The 15,902-nt window shown below is 30.9% G+C and overlaps 1 protein-coding gene across 3 annotated transcripts in view; it reads left to right on the forward strand.

Annotated features, from left to right (window-relative positions):
- LOC129958648 (transient-receptor-potential-like protein) overlaps positions 1-15,902 on the forward strand; it is a 311,546-nt gene that overhangs the window by 272,898 nt on the left and 22,746 nt on the right. For 2 of the 3 annotated variants that reach the window (XM_056071253.1, XM_056071254.1), the window contains 4 exons: positions 668-863; positions 5,006-5,218; positions 12,765-12,812; positions 14,430-14,495. In XM_056071253.1, coding sequence (XP_055927228.1) covers positions 668-863; positions 5,006-5,218; positions 12,765-12,812; positions 14,430-14,495 — 523 coding nt within the window. The remainder of the gene's footprint in view (positions 1-667; positions 864-5,005; positions 5,219-12,764; positions 12,813-14,429; positions 14,496-15,902) is intronic. The other variant, XM_056071255.1, reaches the window with a different exon arrangement.

Here is a 15,902-nt window from a genome sequence, read left to right on the forward strand (position 1 = left end):
TGATTTACTGAAAAAGGTTCAGCTTACTAAAACGGCAAAACCCACCAGGAAATATATTAAACTTTTTAAAAACTCAAAGGAGTTAAACATTTCAGATTGGAATATCGAGCAACAAAGATTTAAATGAAGTGTTCACGAGCATTTCGTTATTGTATTATACTTTAAAACAGAAAAAAAATTATCGAAGGTAAAACCGATATTGATTACAGTAAAAATGGAAATTGTCAAATGATATCTTATATATTTTATTGAAAAATGCAGCTTTTAAGGAATATCAGGGCCTACAGAATGCAGCTCATATCTCATAGAGATATATTAAATCTTAAAAAAATAATATATTTAAGCAGGGAGAAATCAACAGTGATAAAAAGAGAGAGTTTACTCTTTTAATAATGCGTAGAAATTCCAATAATATTTTAGTGTTGATGTTAATATATTCGTAATCTCATAAATAATTTAAACATATTTTAAAATGAAACAAGCCAATGAAATTGATCTAAAAGACATAAAAAGTATTTGAAATGATATTATTTTAATGCAACTTCACTGTATTTTAAACCGTATACAAATAAAAATTGTATCTTTAGCTTCACCAATATATTATAAATTCTATTAGCAGAAACATTCTTTTTGCACCTCCATAAGTATCTGAATTATTTTCCTTCAGGATCGGAAACACATTCGCAACATTATTTTGGTCTCTGTTTGGTATAAGTTCCCCCAAAAGTACAGATTTGGTGGAAGATGACTTCTTTATCGAAACCGTTGGCCAAGGTCTCTTTATGTCGTATCATGTGACTGCCATCGTCGTACTCATTAATATGCTCATTGCTATGATGACTAAATCCTTTCAAGTGATTGAGGTAGGGAACCTTTAAACCAAATCGTCTTAGTTTGCATGAATAGCACCAAAAGAATTAGCATAAACCATTAGAGAGAAAACTACAAATAAATATGAATTAAATTGCCTTTTGAATCTCATAGAAATGTGCACTCACTTGTCATCATTTAATTTTAATAATAATATTTTAATATACTTAAAAACAAATGAATCATAAGCTGTAGAGTTTGTATAACAATATGCAACATATATATAAGGCACTGCATGCTTTTGACATTTTTGTTCAGTTCTACAAAACTTGTGAACAAATCAATTTATACATAAAACATATCATGTCTTAACTGTAAAACATTTATGTATAATAGCATAAGTACCCTGGTCCTTTGAGCTATTAGAAGTGTTAATTTTTATTCAATATTGGTACAAATGTGTTGTTTTTGTGTACCCCACAAATTCCTCATATAATTTTTGTAAAAAAATTCCGATTTTGAATTTTTTTTAATTTTTTACGTTTTAAATTTAAAAACTATCTGTTTGTTAAAAAATATATTTAAAGAAAACCTGACACCTGATTTCAAATTGTGAACTTATATCAAAATTACAAATAGAGTAGTCCCAAATCTCTGATCAATTTAACTAACGTTTCATTTTTTAAAAAGTAAAATTGTTCAAAATATGGATTTGTAAGAGTTAAGTAAACAAATTTCTGAGTCACTAAGTCAACAAAATAGTTTAAATCGAAAAATAACTTTTATAAAATCAAAGATATATGTTTATTAACAGAATGCATCATTCATGAATTTTACATTTAAATGACAACTGTTAACAGAAAACGCCAAGTTCACAACTCTTTAAGCGAAATTATAAATATAGAGATGCGTGTTTTTACCAGTGTTGTCTGTTGTATTAACCCAACATCCTCCCATCTGTTGATTATATATCATAATCAACTCACATAACAATCAACATAAATTCAAAATAAAATTACAATATCGCATAATAAATTATTTAAATACAAGCAATACAGAGTGTAAAAAGACATATTAAAAAAAGACAATAATTAATACCAAAAAGACATCTACAATTCTAATTTTTCTGAAATTTGATCTGTCTTCCTGATCTTGAAACTCTCATTTTACATCCAGAAAAACTCTCTTTGTCATTTGAGTCTATATTAACAGTATAATCTACTCTCATTTGTGGTAGAAAGTCACCATCTGTTGGGATTTCTAAAGGATACGCACACTGAATAAATTCAAATGTGAAGTTTGTAAATTAACGAGTCGAACAGTTTCGTCATTTTCAGGAATAATATCTGTTATTCATCCATATGACCAGTTGATTCTTTTGAAGCTGTCTGAGCCAACACAGTATCCCCAACCACGCACTTTACGAGTAGCTTTACATCTTGTTCCTTGTACGAGAACTTTCAGGTATTCGTTTCTAAATCTGTTCCGCAATTCCTTTTGTAAATTTTGTCTTTATTTTACTCTTCGATATAGACTTTTATCAAGTGTGAAGCATCAACATCCATATACTCCATTCTTTTATAACTTTTAGTTTTGCAGAAGGAGATATTTGTACGGAATGTTCGCTTTCAGACGCATAGTGAAAATTTATCAACGTTTCACAGTCACACAGAATTGTTAACATTTCTTCATAACATAGATGTGCTTGACCTAAGACCAACTTTGAGTACCCTTTCTTATTAGAATAAGTCTCTCCCACCAACTTCCTTAAGACGAAGTTTTTGGCGGGCTAAATTTTTAATCAATGGTGTCAACAGTATCATGTCTTATAATCTTACAGTTCAAGCCGTGGAAATACTTTTGGATTTGGGTTTACATTTAACAAATTCATATCTTTTTCTGAAGAATTCTCTTCTTTTTCTAGTTTGTATTCTAGAAAATCGGAAGCTGATCCCACATAGCAAATCAAACATCTTAAAAACATCAAATTTCTAATGGGAAAGCCAGGAAGAAGGCATGCAAGACAACATTTCATGTCCCTTACTGTTTTTTTCCCTCTAGTAGTAGTTTCTTAGCATTGAAACAATATGGTATATTCTTGAATGCTTGTATACTTGGCGCATGGAAAATGCATTTTGGTTTCTTTACTTCCTTTTCTTTTACGGATATAATTAGCATGGATGCAGTTATTTGAAATTTTGATCCTTTGAGTTTCTAAGTCATATCACTTTTTCCAGGGCATATTCATATCTTCTTCTTTTGTTACACAAAAACCGGACACAGACATTCTTTACTCTCCGCCCTTGAAAAATAACATCAAATTCTCCAACTGTAGTTTTACAGAACTGGAAGCCGGACTTTTATTCCAACCTCTTAGAAATTCCTCATCAAATCATGATTCAACCACAGGATAGAGAATGGATTCGCATTTATGTGTTTCAAGAGCTCGCAACTAAAATTCCAGTTTGTCATAAAGGAATAGTGGCAATAATTTTTGGTTAGATTGCACAGAAATTATTGCTTTCAGCCTTTTCCAGGTATAAACTGCCATTAAACGGTCTTCTCTATCAAAACTGGCTTTTAAATTAACAATAGCCTTTGCATAATTTCTTCCTGTTTGTGGGAAACTTTCTACTACTTATTTTGCTTTTGAACCGATGACAGTAACTTGCATCAAATATTGGAATTTATTTCAGGAGCAAAATCATTATCTTTGTCTGTATGCTCAACTTGGCTCCAAAAAGGTAACCAGTCTTTCATATCATAGTCAAATTGTGGAAATTGCTGCATTGGATGTGTCACCTTTTTCTTAGCATTACCAGTTTCGGAAATTTATTGATAAATCACATCTTAGTTATGATTTTGCGTTTGAATTCTCGCCAATTCCAATTCACCATATATTTATAACTTTTTAAATTTAAATTCATGCTATTGCTTGATCTCTTCCATTTCCACTCCTTTTTCTTGATCTTTTCCAATTTCAACTGTTTTTTATTCATTTTTTCAAGCTTTCTTTCTTCAAACTCTTCTAATTTTCTGTATGTTTCCAAATTCTCGAAAATTCCTGTAAAGAAATCTGTATCATCTTCATATTCATCGCTGTTTAAAATTACATCTTTCAGAACACAGAGCTTTGTCGTATCTGGAAAACATTTTTACCAAATTCTTTAGCCACAAAAATCAAATCTTTTTGCAGGACTTCACTGATAAAAACTTATACTGAAAATTTAAGATTATTTCAAAAGTTCTGTCTTTGCGAACTCCAAAAATCATCGAGAATTCTTCCAAGATTTCACTGAAATTTCTGCTAAATCGTTTTAATGTTTCAACTTTCAAAAACTGATCAAGATATTAACTATAAGAGTTAAACAAACATATTTCTGAGTCCTGATTCAACAGAAAGTAGTTTAAATAAAAAAAAATTATTATTTTATAAAATCAAAGATAGATGCTTATTAACAGAATGCATCATTCATGAATTTTATATCTGAATTATAACTTTTTAATAGAAAGTATCGGGTTGACAACTCTTAAAACAAAATTATAAATACAGTAAAGTGTGCTTTTACCAGTGCTGTCCTTTGTGTGAGCTCAACAACAACAGTTATTGTTTGTAATTAATTAGCTAACTTACATTCTCTTGTGAAAAATTCTTACCTTTTCTTAAGAAAAAAGAAAGGGCTTTACACAAAATTACGATGATAAAATTTCCTTAAGAAAGGAATTTAATAATATAAATTAAATAAAATATTCTGAAATATCAAATAAATAAAAGATTGTAGCAGCTGTTTTAAAGAGTTCAGTCTGAAGTAAGGATTTCTATAAAAAAAATATTAGATGTTGCTACTTTGAATTATTAAGTACCAGATTAAATAGAATGTTTAAAATCTGAAAGAAAATACATGTGGTACTTGGTAATTGTATAATCTTGTTTTCTGGAGCAGTATGTTTTTAGAATTTTCATATAAAACTCTGAAGGTTAAAACTGAAGCATTAAAGAGTATTTGCATGATGTTTTACAATTGAAAAATCATATACGCTTAAATCACAAAGCGTATTATGAATCCTGTGCATGATAAATTGCATGTTATGTGCTTCTGAAATTTAACATTAGAACTATTTTGATGCATGTGCCATTATGTTTGAAATTGACTTTATCTTGAAATCGTCTTCCCAAATGATGGCTCAATCCTAGGACCATGCTGATCGCGAGTGGAAGTTCGCTCGTTCCAAACTGTGGATGGGTTACTTCGACGAGGGATCTACACTTCCTCCTCCTTTCAACCTTATCATTTCACCAAAAGCCATTTGCTACTTCTTAATGGGAGCCAAGAGAATAGTTTTTCATCTATGCATCCATTTGGCCAACATCTGCAGAAAACAGCATTTGGATAGAAGTTCCGTGAAGGTATGTTACACAGTATCTTAGATTATTACTGAACAATCTCAATTGATTCGTTGGAATGGTGACCAACATTTAGTAGTCCCTCTCAAGGGCGTCATTTAAATATTGCAGTGGTAGAAAACATTTGTCATCATTGAAAGGATATTAGTGGCAGTACAAATTCATAGAGAAAGAATGAAAACTGGAATTGCTAACTTTGATCCTTGTTAGTACTAAATAAGTATTTAACTAAATAGTTGCATTTTTCTAATAAGTCATCAAAAGACTATCAGTTTGTTAGGAAAAGAAAGTAACTCAAATGCGGCGGTTTTAAAAGAAACCTGAAACTCTTGAAAGAGTTAAGAATTATTTTTAGCTGATAGTTACACTAGCTAGTTAGAAATGAAACTCGGTTATTAAAAAAGTTTTCATCGTAAAGACTACATGTGTTGATAAAATCTACCGACATTATCTTTAACTATGTAACGATCTTAACAGGGTGATCACCCTTATCATGGTCCTATAAGTGATTTCTTAACCATTAGAGATAGGGATATATTTCCAGTTTGAAAAATGATTTGATTAAGAAAAAAAATCATTTTATGTTGTTTGCGTCCATAAATGCATTTCTGAAAAATTACGTTTTTAATCGTCCTCTGGTCTTATCATCCATATATAAAAAGATTGATATTCTAAAATATATGATAAACTCATCGTTTTATGACTAAAATTGACTAAGTTATAGTTGTTTAATCTAAATAGGGGTAGCATAAAGATTCGTTTTAATGAATAATATGAAATAATAGTACAATGATGCATAATTTCAGTTTGGAAATATATACAGGGTGTTGCCAAATTCGACCGACAGAGGGGCGATAGTAGGCATCAAGAGGATAAAGAATCGCCATACAACATGGGGTCCCAAACGACGTTTAGGGGGTGAAAATCGCAAAAATATAGGGAGTCGGTGAACAGTTGGAAACTGTAAAAAATTAATAAAAAAATAACAAATGGTGTTTCAAATAGGATTTTTTTTAAGTGAAAGCACATTCTTAAAGGCTGTTTTTCATGTAAGTAACATGCCGATTTGATGAACCAGGGAGTCTTAAATTATTGAAAACGAAAAAGTAGTTTAGAACCTTTATCTGCAAAAATATTAAATCTTTAAGAAAAATAAAAGCTTGAAAATATGAAGAATTTTATACCCTTTAATTTGATATAAATTTGTAGTTTGAAAACTGAGGAAGTTTTAAGATATTCAAAAAAAAATTTTTTTTGCCGGGAAACATCGCTGCAACATCGGCACTGATGTTTACAGAGGGTGTTGCCAAATTCGAAAGGTGAATTTAGAGAAGTGATAGTAGGCATTAAGGACATGAAAAATTATCATAAAACATAGGGTCGCAGGAGATGTTTATTCTGTGAAACTCGCAAAAACAGACATCGAAGAGACAATTAGCCTGGCGAAGAGAATGGCCCCATGAATGCGAGGATTTGGAATAAGGTAGTCGAGAAGAAGAAGCTTTCTCGTATGTAAATTTTCCATGCGTTCGAGGAATATAACAGCAGCGAGCATTACAGAATTGATAGTTCGATGAGTATAAAAGCAGTGAGCATTGCAGAATGGATGGTTCGATGAGTATAAAAACAGCGAGTATTGCAGAATTGATGGTTCGATGAGTATAAAAGCAGCGAGTATTGCAGAATTGATGGTTCGATGAGTATAAAAGCAGCGAGTATTGCAGAATTGATGGTTCGATGAGTATAAAAGCAGCGAGCATTGCAGAATTGATGGTTCGATGAGTATAAAAGCAGCTTGTATTCATTAAAGAGCAGTGCAGAATTGATAGTCGATAAGTTTCATTTGTAAACATCTTGTCAGATTTAACAATGACGAATATGCATTTAATTTACGGCCGAACGGATGGTAATGGACGCCTAGCACAAAGAATATACCAAGACTTGTACGCCTACTTGGATATTGATCGAAGTAGGCGTTATCCACACCACAGCACCCTTGCAAATATTGATTGTTGGTTGCTGGAGACTGGATCCTTCAAAATAACGATGCCAAATGCAGGGTAAGAACGCACACCTGAAACAGAAAACCGAGTTTAGCAGCGCTTTTCCGATACCCCATCGACAAGCACGCGATCAGTTGCAGCTGAATTGGGTTTTCGGCACGCTGGATGCTTGGTGCCACACAACAAGATGCACTCTTTCCTGCAAGAATTTTATTCTCAGATTTTATCTCAGACCTGTTGATTGGCCTCCACGTTCCCCGGATCTCAATACCTTGGATTTCTTCTTCTTCTGGGCTACATTAAATCTCTTGTTTATCAGATACCTTTGGATATAGTGGAAGATCTCGTAGCACGGAGTGTAGTCGCTGCTGGAGAAATAGCAAGAACACTTGGTATGTTTGAGTGCATCCGGCGGTCCTGTAATCGTCGATGTGGGTTGTGTAATGACATTCGTGGCGGCAACATTGAGTAATTTTTATAAAAGTTTCCCATCGTCTCCTTTCTTATATCAAAATGCCTGTGCTGTAAATGTATGCTGTATCGGTATTCCACCAAATAAATTTTCACCATCGTTTGCGACTTTCTTTGGAAATTCTTATCGCCTTTTTGCCTACTATCGCTCCTCAAAATTTTTCGGTAGAATTTTGCAATATCTTCTGTAAACATCGGTGCCGATGTTGCAGCGATGTTTACCGACAAACATTTTAGTTTTTCTTGAATATTTTAAAACCTCCTTAGTTTTCACACTACAGACTTATATCAAATTAAACAGTATAAAATTCTTTATATTTTCAAGCTTTTATTTTTCATAAAGTTTTAATATCATTGAAGATAAGGGTTCCAAACTACTTTTTCGTTTTCTATAATTTACGACCCCCTGGTTCATCAAATCGGCATGTTACTCACAGGAAAAGTAGCCTTTAAGAATGTGCTTGAACTTAAAAAAATATCATAGTTTAAACACCATTTATTATTTATTAAGTTTCCAACAGTTCTCCGACTCCTTATATTTTTACGATTTACACCCCCTAAACGTCGTTTGAGACCCCATATTGTATGGTGATTCTTTATCCTCTTAATGCCTACTATCAACCCTCTGAGTTTGTCCGTCGAATTCGGCAACACTATATATATATATATATATATATATATATATATATATATTATATTTCCAAATTATTTATGTGCGTGCGCGTGGGTGAGTGTTTAAAATGTTATGGCGTCTTGAATATTTTACTCGTTTATTCAGATCCGTCGGTTTCTATCCGTAAACACATAAAATAAATATGGAAGTATTTTCTTTTCTTGGTTCTCAAGCATCATTGAATTAGTCAACATTAATCTTGCCAAGCAACTTTCTTCGCCATTTCATGTTCCCTGACAATCAAACAAAAAGGTTTTTTTAGTGAAATAGTTACTGCAATAGCAACATTAATTCTTAATCGTTTCTATTATCAAAAAGTATATCAAATGTTTAATTTGAAATATTCTAGAAAGAATTATAATTTCATTTAAAATATACTAGAAAGTATTATAACTTCATTTCAAATGCATACTAGAAATATACATATACTAGAAATATACTAAAAACTGGAAATCATTTATATATACTAGAAATATACTAGAAACTAGAAATCGTACATATACTAGAAATCGTTTGCAAACTTTTATGAAATATATTTATGACTTATATACACATCTGGCAAGGTCCAGTATTTGGCATACTGAACTATTCCTATTTTCGTTTGGAAATAAATTAACTTTTAATGAAATCATACTTTTGTCATTTTTTTTGAAAAGGCAAATGTATTTGAGCCAAAAATACATGCAATTTTTCAATGCAATTTTTGCTACAAAGATATCTGCAATATTATAAAAATCTTTAAAGTCAAGTGTTTATTAAAAACAAGAATATTTAAGTGATATTAAATGATTAAGGAAGGTAGATAATCCGTCATGAATGAATCCTATTCTGATAGATTGTCTACTTCGTCTAAACATCAACGCAGCGATTATATTAGAGAATTGTCATTTAGACATTGTCATCAAACAAGTAGAGATATTATTGAACAAGTTCCTATGTCGAAAACGATTTCAACTGTAGAGAGGTTACACATGGTTTTTGTCCCACGTTACTGCATTTTTTCAATGTGCTATTATTTTTGAGAATACCTTTATGTTAAAAAAAATCAACAGATATTGCTTCACAATATTTTTCTGATTCATAGTGCAATCTTTTATTTGAATTCATTTTGTATGCACTTTTACTGCTTTAAAAAGATTTTTATTTTTAACACATGCTTGACGCAGCATGGACAACATTGACTCTTGCGCCATAAAATCCCACTACAACAACTTATTGAAAATTCGACTAATAACTGTTGTCTGAAAGCAGTTAATCTATCGAATTAGCTGAAAATTTTTTCAATTATATTTTGGAAATAATGAATAAACGGAATTCAATTAATTTATGAACAAGTTACATTGTTTACTTTCAGTATAAATTCCTCCTTGTTATAGGGATACAAAGCTTCTCGTAGGTTAGTTGGTTTTCGAATAGGCATATTTACATCAAGTTACCTTCATTTAAATGACGGGATATACCTCCTACAGGAGGGGCTGTACTGTGGCCGTTGACAGCCATTAAGGCTCAATTTTCATTTCTGCTTTCGTGCTGTCGCGAGGATAGCCATTCAATAACTCCGTGGTCAGTTTGAAAGGACGTTGGTAACTCCTTGTGATTACATTCAGAATAGTGAAATTTGCATAGGCATTTTCATTTGCAGCAGTGATTATTCAAAATGCTCAAATTTTGGTTATTACGTAAACTTTAGAAACTGTTATCATGCATTGTGCAATAACCAGTGAAGTTATTTCTAAAACATTCCTAATTAGTTTATTTTGCAATATTTATTGAATTTTGCTTCTTAATAACTCATGATTTTGACCAACTGTATGCTAAACCATTTATTAGTCGCATTCTATAATCACAGTTAAGATGAAAAGGCCATTTATCACTTCTCGAAATATCGAGATTCCAACCAGGCCAGCACGGAATACCCGTATCTGTACTCCATGCGTATCGTGAATTTCGGAGAATACAATTTGGTTAGTTTGATTTTTTTTGTTAGTGATTTTATACTTCATTGATTTTATTTCTAACCTCCACAACAATATAGTTTTATTCAACAAGATATCTTCAATTTCTCCACAACATTTGTATTCAAAATACGTATATTCTGAAGTCAATAATATCTGCAGAAGGCTGATTTTAAGAATTATTTTTTATCATTAGTCTGCCATCTCCTCAAAACATTAGCAACTCGAGAATGTTTCAGTCGTTGTATTTCCTCAACAGAAGAGTGAATAAGAAGAAACAAAACCTTCAACTGCAAAGCTTCTAAAAACATCTTTGATATTAAAAGCTGATATTAGATATTAATTAGGCAGTAATAACAATTCAAAAGGAAAGCTGAACACAAACAAAAAATGAAAGAGTGGAGTAATGAGAGATGATTATTATATTACCTGAGGAATTGACTTATTAAAAAAATATTTTGAATGAATTAACTTTAAGAATGGAATATGGCTTCAAAATTAGAACTAAACTACCAAGTCTCTCTACTTGTGAGAATTTTGAGACTGGCGGCATTCAGAAAACTCGAACTATATTTGAAACTATGTAGATATGAAATCTAAAATTTGAGTCAAGCTCTCCGATCATATGGGCCAACGAAAAATGCAAACAATAATTTCAGTGTTTTTATTATTTTCAGGATACTGTGTAGACTTAATCAGTGTCTCAATTCAAATTGTTTAGCATAAAGGGGGATAAACACATTTTGGAGGAGTTTATTTATTAATCCATAACAATGTAACAATTCGCATGCGCGTTGAAATTGCCTTGTCGATGCACTCGTCCCTATAGACGTTTCTAGTTGAAGCATTAAATGCTCTCATTTAATTCTGCTAAAATTCAACAGTGAAATTTTAATTAATAAAAATTAAAAGCAATTTTTACTTTCTTATTACAGGGTTACAAACACCAAAAAAATTCGATTGCCTATTTAAATTTCCGTGTTTGTGGTCATGCGTTCCGTATTTATTATGTGGGTTTATGTCGGTTCATCCAAAAAATATAGTTTGCAGAGGCAGCATTGATAATTGAGCCATTTTGATGGATCGCACATCGCTGTAATTCGACAAATACTGTTGAAATTCACTGAAATCACTCTTGAGTAGCATATTTTGGATGACCTATCTAACAAATTAAAGTAATAAAAAGGCTGGTATGTAATTTTTATGCATTAAAGTGTATGTATTTTTTCAGCATTTTGATACTTTTCCTGACAATTCAGCTCAATTGTTTATTCTGTTGTATTGCTAAGAGTTAGAGTAATTTGTAGGAATTATTTTTAGATTTCCATTCAAATATACCGTAATGAATAATCGAAATAATTATACATAGCAAGATACATATTAAAAGGAAATAAAGATGGGAAAAAAACTCCAAAAAAGCAAATATTTATAAAAAATAACTTTTTTTAAATTTTCGAATTATATGCATACAAAAATTTACATGTATGTCAATTCAGCTTTTACAATACGAAATAAGAAAAAGAATTATTTTTTAAGATATTTGATTTCCGAAAAGCAGTTGGCCTTTTTGCATAAACAACAAACTACTAAGGAGATTTCCTCCACCATGCCAGAGCATCCTTGTCTGGATGAAGGAATCGCCACGAAATTAAAAATGCTCACTGTCATGATAGCAAAACAGCCCCCTTCGTGTATAGCGTGTTTGCATAAAGAAACTTTTCTACCGATATTGTTAAGGAACAATGTCACCGATATGATTTGATTTGCTGAACTCATATATGTTTTGCATGCATTTGAGAGTTGACTCTTTCGAACATGGGGGTTTATTTTCTGAATCATTTATATCAAATTGCCTAATGCATACTTGTTCAGTTTTTAAACCATTTAATTAATATTTTTAAAGCTTTAAACCATTATTTCAATACTTGCATGGAACGGTGGCTCATTTCAGAAAACTGAATCGTCATGCATTTGGCAATTTCATATAAATGGCTCAAAAAATAAATCACCATTGGTATAAATGGATTGGAAGAGCTCTTGAAATGCCTAGCAGATTTTTTTATATGAAAGAAATAAGAATACATCTTCAAATAATGTATTTTTCAAATAGTTAATAGAGAAAATTTGAGTGACAAGATTTTAAGCATTTGACAGAAGAACAATTATTTGCTTGTTTTAAAGCCTTCAAGTTAAAAAAAAATAATTTAGATTATTTTATACATTTTCTCTAACCAAAATAAACAACTCCGAAAGAATAATAGAATTAATAATATTCAAATAACTAGGATTTTTCTTTTTTTTTTTACTGTCGAGTTTATAATAATCCAGTGATTTTGGTAAAGGTAAAGTTTTCAGACATTTTGACATTATTTTCATGCCTATATTTTCGATAAAACATTCCTATAAATTTGAGCATCTAGTTTAAATGAATATGCTTTTCTTCCTAGCCTGAAAACCAGAATGCTAATTACTTAGGAAGCCCCCCAAGCCGCAAAGTAAGTAAAGCTTAAAAAATGACTTTTTTATTTTTACGGCGAGTCGAGGGCAATGTCGAGAAATGCAACGAAATCTCGTTAACGAGAAACGAATAGGTTGCAGAATTTTTTACATATTATTTCTTTCGCTCGATAAGACAAAAGTTTTGTTTCTTTTTCAGTCGAGAATAAAGAAAGCCTTTTTACATGACTCTGGTATAGCGCAGCTAGGTCTAAATTATAAAGATAAACATAAGATTTCTCTGTATATTATCAAAATTTGAGTCACGCCACATCAAATTTTCTGAAAAAAAATTCCCTCTTTTCTGTAATATTATTTTTTGATGAGTGCCCCTTCTTTCATTACGTGCTCAATTATTCGAATTAGTTTTCTGCATTGTATAAATTTGAAATCTTAATTTTATGAATCTAATCAAACAAGAGATCATCGGTGCTTTTCTCATTACTTAATTCAGCAGTTGATTCACAAATTTTAAATGTGAGGTAAATGCATGACTCAGAATCTAGCTATTTAATTTTAAACTAATATACTGTCTTATTTCAGCTGCAAATATAATTTATCTCCTGATAAAAAAGAGTAAACTTAAAAAATGTTTTCCCTATGTATGCGAAATCAGTATTAATGTATGATTCATTAGTATAATAGTTTATTGAACAAATTATCCTTTGTTACTTGTGTTATTTCCTTTTCCATTTCTATATATCTTAATTACTGCTTCTTTTTTTCTCCTTTGAATTATTTCATGCAGTAGTTCATGATAACATTAATTGTGGGTATTTATATTTAAATATCTCGTTTCGTTACTTTTAAATATTTTTCACAAAATAATAATTAGATAGCTTTATTTTTAATCACTCCAACAACAATCAGAAGATAAAAAAATTTCTTTTACTTGTATACATTTTCATAGTTTCAGAATATTAGATAAAAAGCCATTTCAATTGTTTTGATAAAATTATTCTTCTTTTTATACTCTGTAATCCAAATGAAATATAACTGAACTTTGAAGGAAATTTTGTTGAAAAATTGAATATGAAAATTACTATTTAGGCATTGAGTATTTCTATAACTATCACATGAATGTGGCATAACATTTTAGTAATCTTAATCGTAATAGTGGCCTTCATTCATGATATAATTTCCTTTGCAGATGCCGATTTCCTGATTTCACTGAATAATATATCCTCTCAAAGTGGTCAAAGTGGCAACTTGAGTGTTTCCTCTAGATATTGAAAATTTAATTTCAGGAAGAAAGATTAGTAGACAAATGGTTTTCATTTATAAAGAATCGTTATGGTTTTTCACCTTAATAAATTCAAATGAAACGCATCAGTTTTGGTAAACACTTCTTTCATTTATAAGGGAAGAGCATGAAATTAAAATTTAATTTTCCAGATATGGCTATAACTTTATGAAAAGACAGTGGGGTGAAACACATATTTCTTCTGAATAAAATCGAATAAATATTAATTATTGTTTATACTTCAATTTGATTAATTTAATTTTTAATTAATAACTTAAAACTCATGAATTAATCTTGCCTTGTGAATAATTTGCTTTACTAATTATTTATTCATATATTTGAAATTTTCGAAATTAATTAAGACATCTTTCAGCCTAATCGCCAGAATGGGAATCCACATATGGGATTTAATTTTAGACCAAGTGATATCAACTATCAGGTAAGTGTTTACTGTTCTTTTAAATAATATGTTTTATGTAATGTAAAATATATTTCGGTTATAATATGTTTTTTAACACTTTAAAGGGCCATTTCTTTCTAGTCATATTATGTTAAAATATTTTTAGGCTTGAAATTAGAATAAGAAAGTGATTAATTTAGCTTATTAAATAAATTTAATTTGATTAATTAATCAATTTGGTTAATTAATAATTAAGTGACAAATCAAGACACATCATTTTCTGTGAGATAAAGAACTGAAGCATCTAAATTTCTGTCTTTCTAAAAAAATTTGTCAGAACTTATGCCAACCTACATCATTTCATACAAGTATTGATAAATTTGGTGGGAAGCATACTTCCCACGGCCTTAGATAGGGTTAAGTAATATAACAGAAAAAATAGCCGAACTAATTGGAATCATTCCCGGATTTGAAAACCCTTTTAAACATAGTCAGGAGGCGTTTATTTAATAAAAATAGGAGTGACAGGAAAGAGGATATGTTCACTTTTAACCATAATGGGAACTCGGATTATTCGCGGATTGATGAGATGAATTCTGGAATTTTTAGCAGCAAAGGGTGTCATCTCCTAATGCAGAAATTCAGAGTTAATAAATAACAAAAAACTTCATTGAACAAAGAAAAAAGTCAAGAAAGCGCTTATGAAAAATAGTTTTTTGAATCAGAAGTTTAAGGGATGAAATTTCTTGGTGGTTGAAAGTGAGCTTCCAAAGGTATGTTCTCTGAGTTGAATACTTCAAACAGTGCACAAGAATAAGTTCAATGTCATTTTCTTGGTTACAGGAGAGACAATCAGGATTGTTATAAAGTCCAAATTTATTCAGTAGAAGTGAAGTGGGGTGGTGATCATCCGGTAATTAGGGGTGCTGTTGTTACAATTTCACTTCTATTTTTAAGTCATGTGGTAAAGGAAAGAATGGATGGAATATCGTCGAGAGCTTATTGGTGCTTGCTATTTCGATAAATTTGGTGCATATTTTGAAGCGAGGTTTTTTTGATAATGAAAGATTAAATCTTCAATAGCAATCCACTCAAAGTGTGCGTACGACTTCGTGACTGCTTTTCAGAGATAATCCGCCTTTTCTATTCAAGTAATGTTTGAATGTCCTGGAGCTGATAGTAATACGATTTTTTTATTAACATTTTTCTTCTTCTTTTGTTATTCTATGAATAACTCTCGGAAATGTGAAAGATAAATTTTTTAAGGCTTGAAAAACATAAAAACTGTCAGTTAACAACAGAAGATTTTTTTTTCCTAGAATTGCGAGCTCACAAATGGCAAGGTAGATGGCTGAAGCTTCGGCTGTAAGGATAGAATGAATAGAACGATCCGATAGCAAAAGAATTGAGTGTTTGAAAGGCTTGCGATAGATCTGATAAACTGGG

This window comes from Argiope bruennichi, chromosome X1 (genome assembly GCF_947563725.1).
Source record: "Argiope bruennichi chromosome X1, qqArgBrue1.1, whole genome shotgun sequence".
In the NCBI taxonomy this organism is placed as follows: domain Eukaryota; kingdom Metazoa; phylum Arthropoda; class Arachnida; order Araneae; family Araneidae; genus Argiope; species Argiope bruennichi.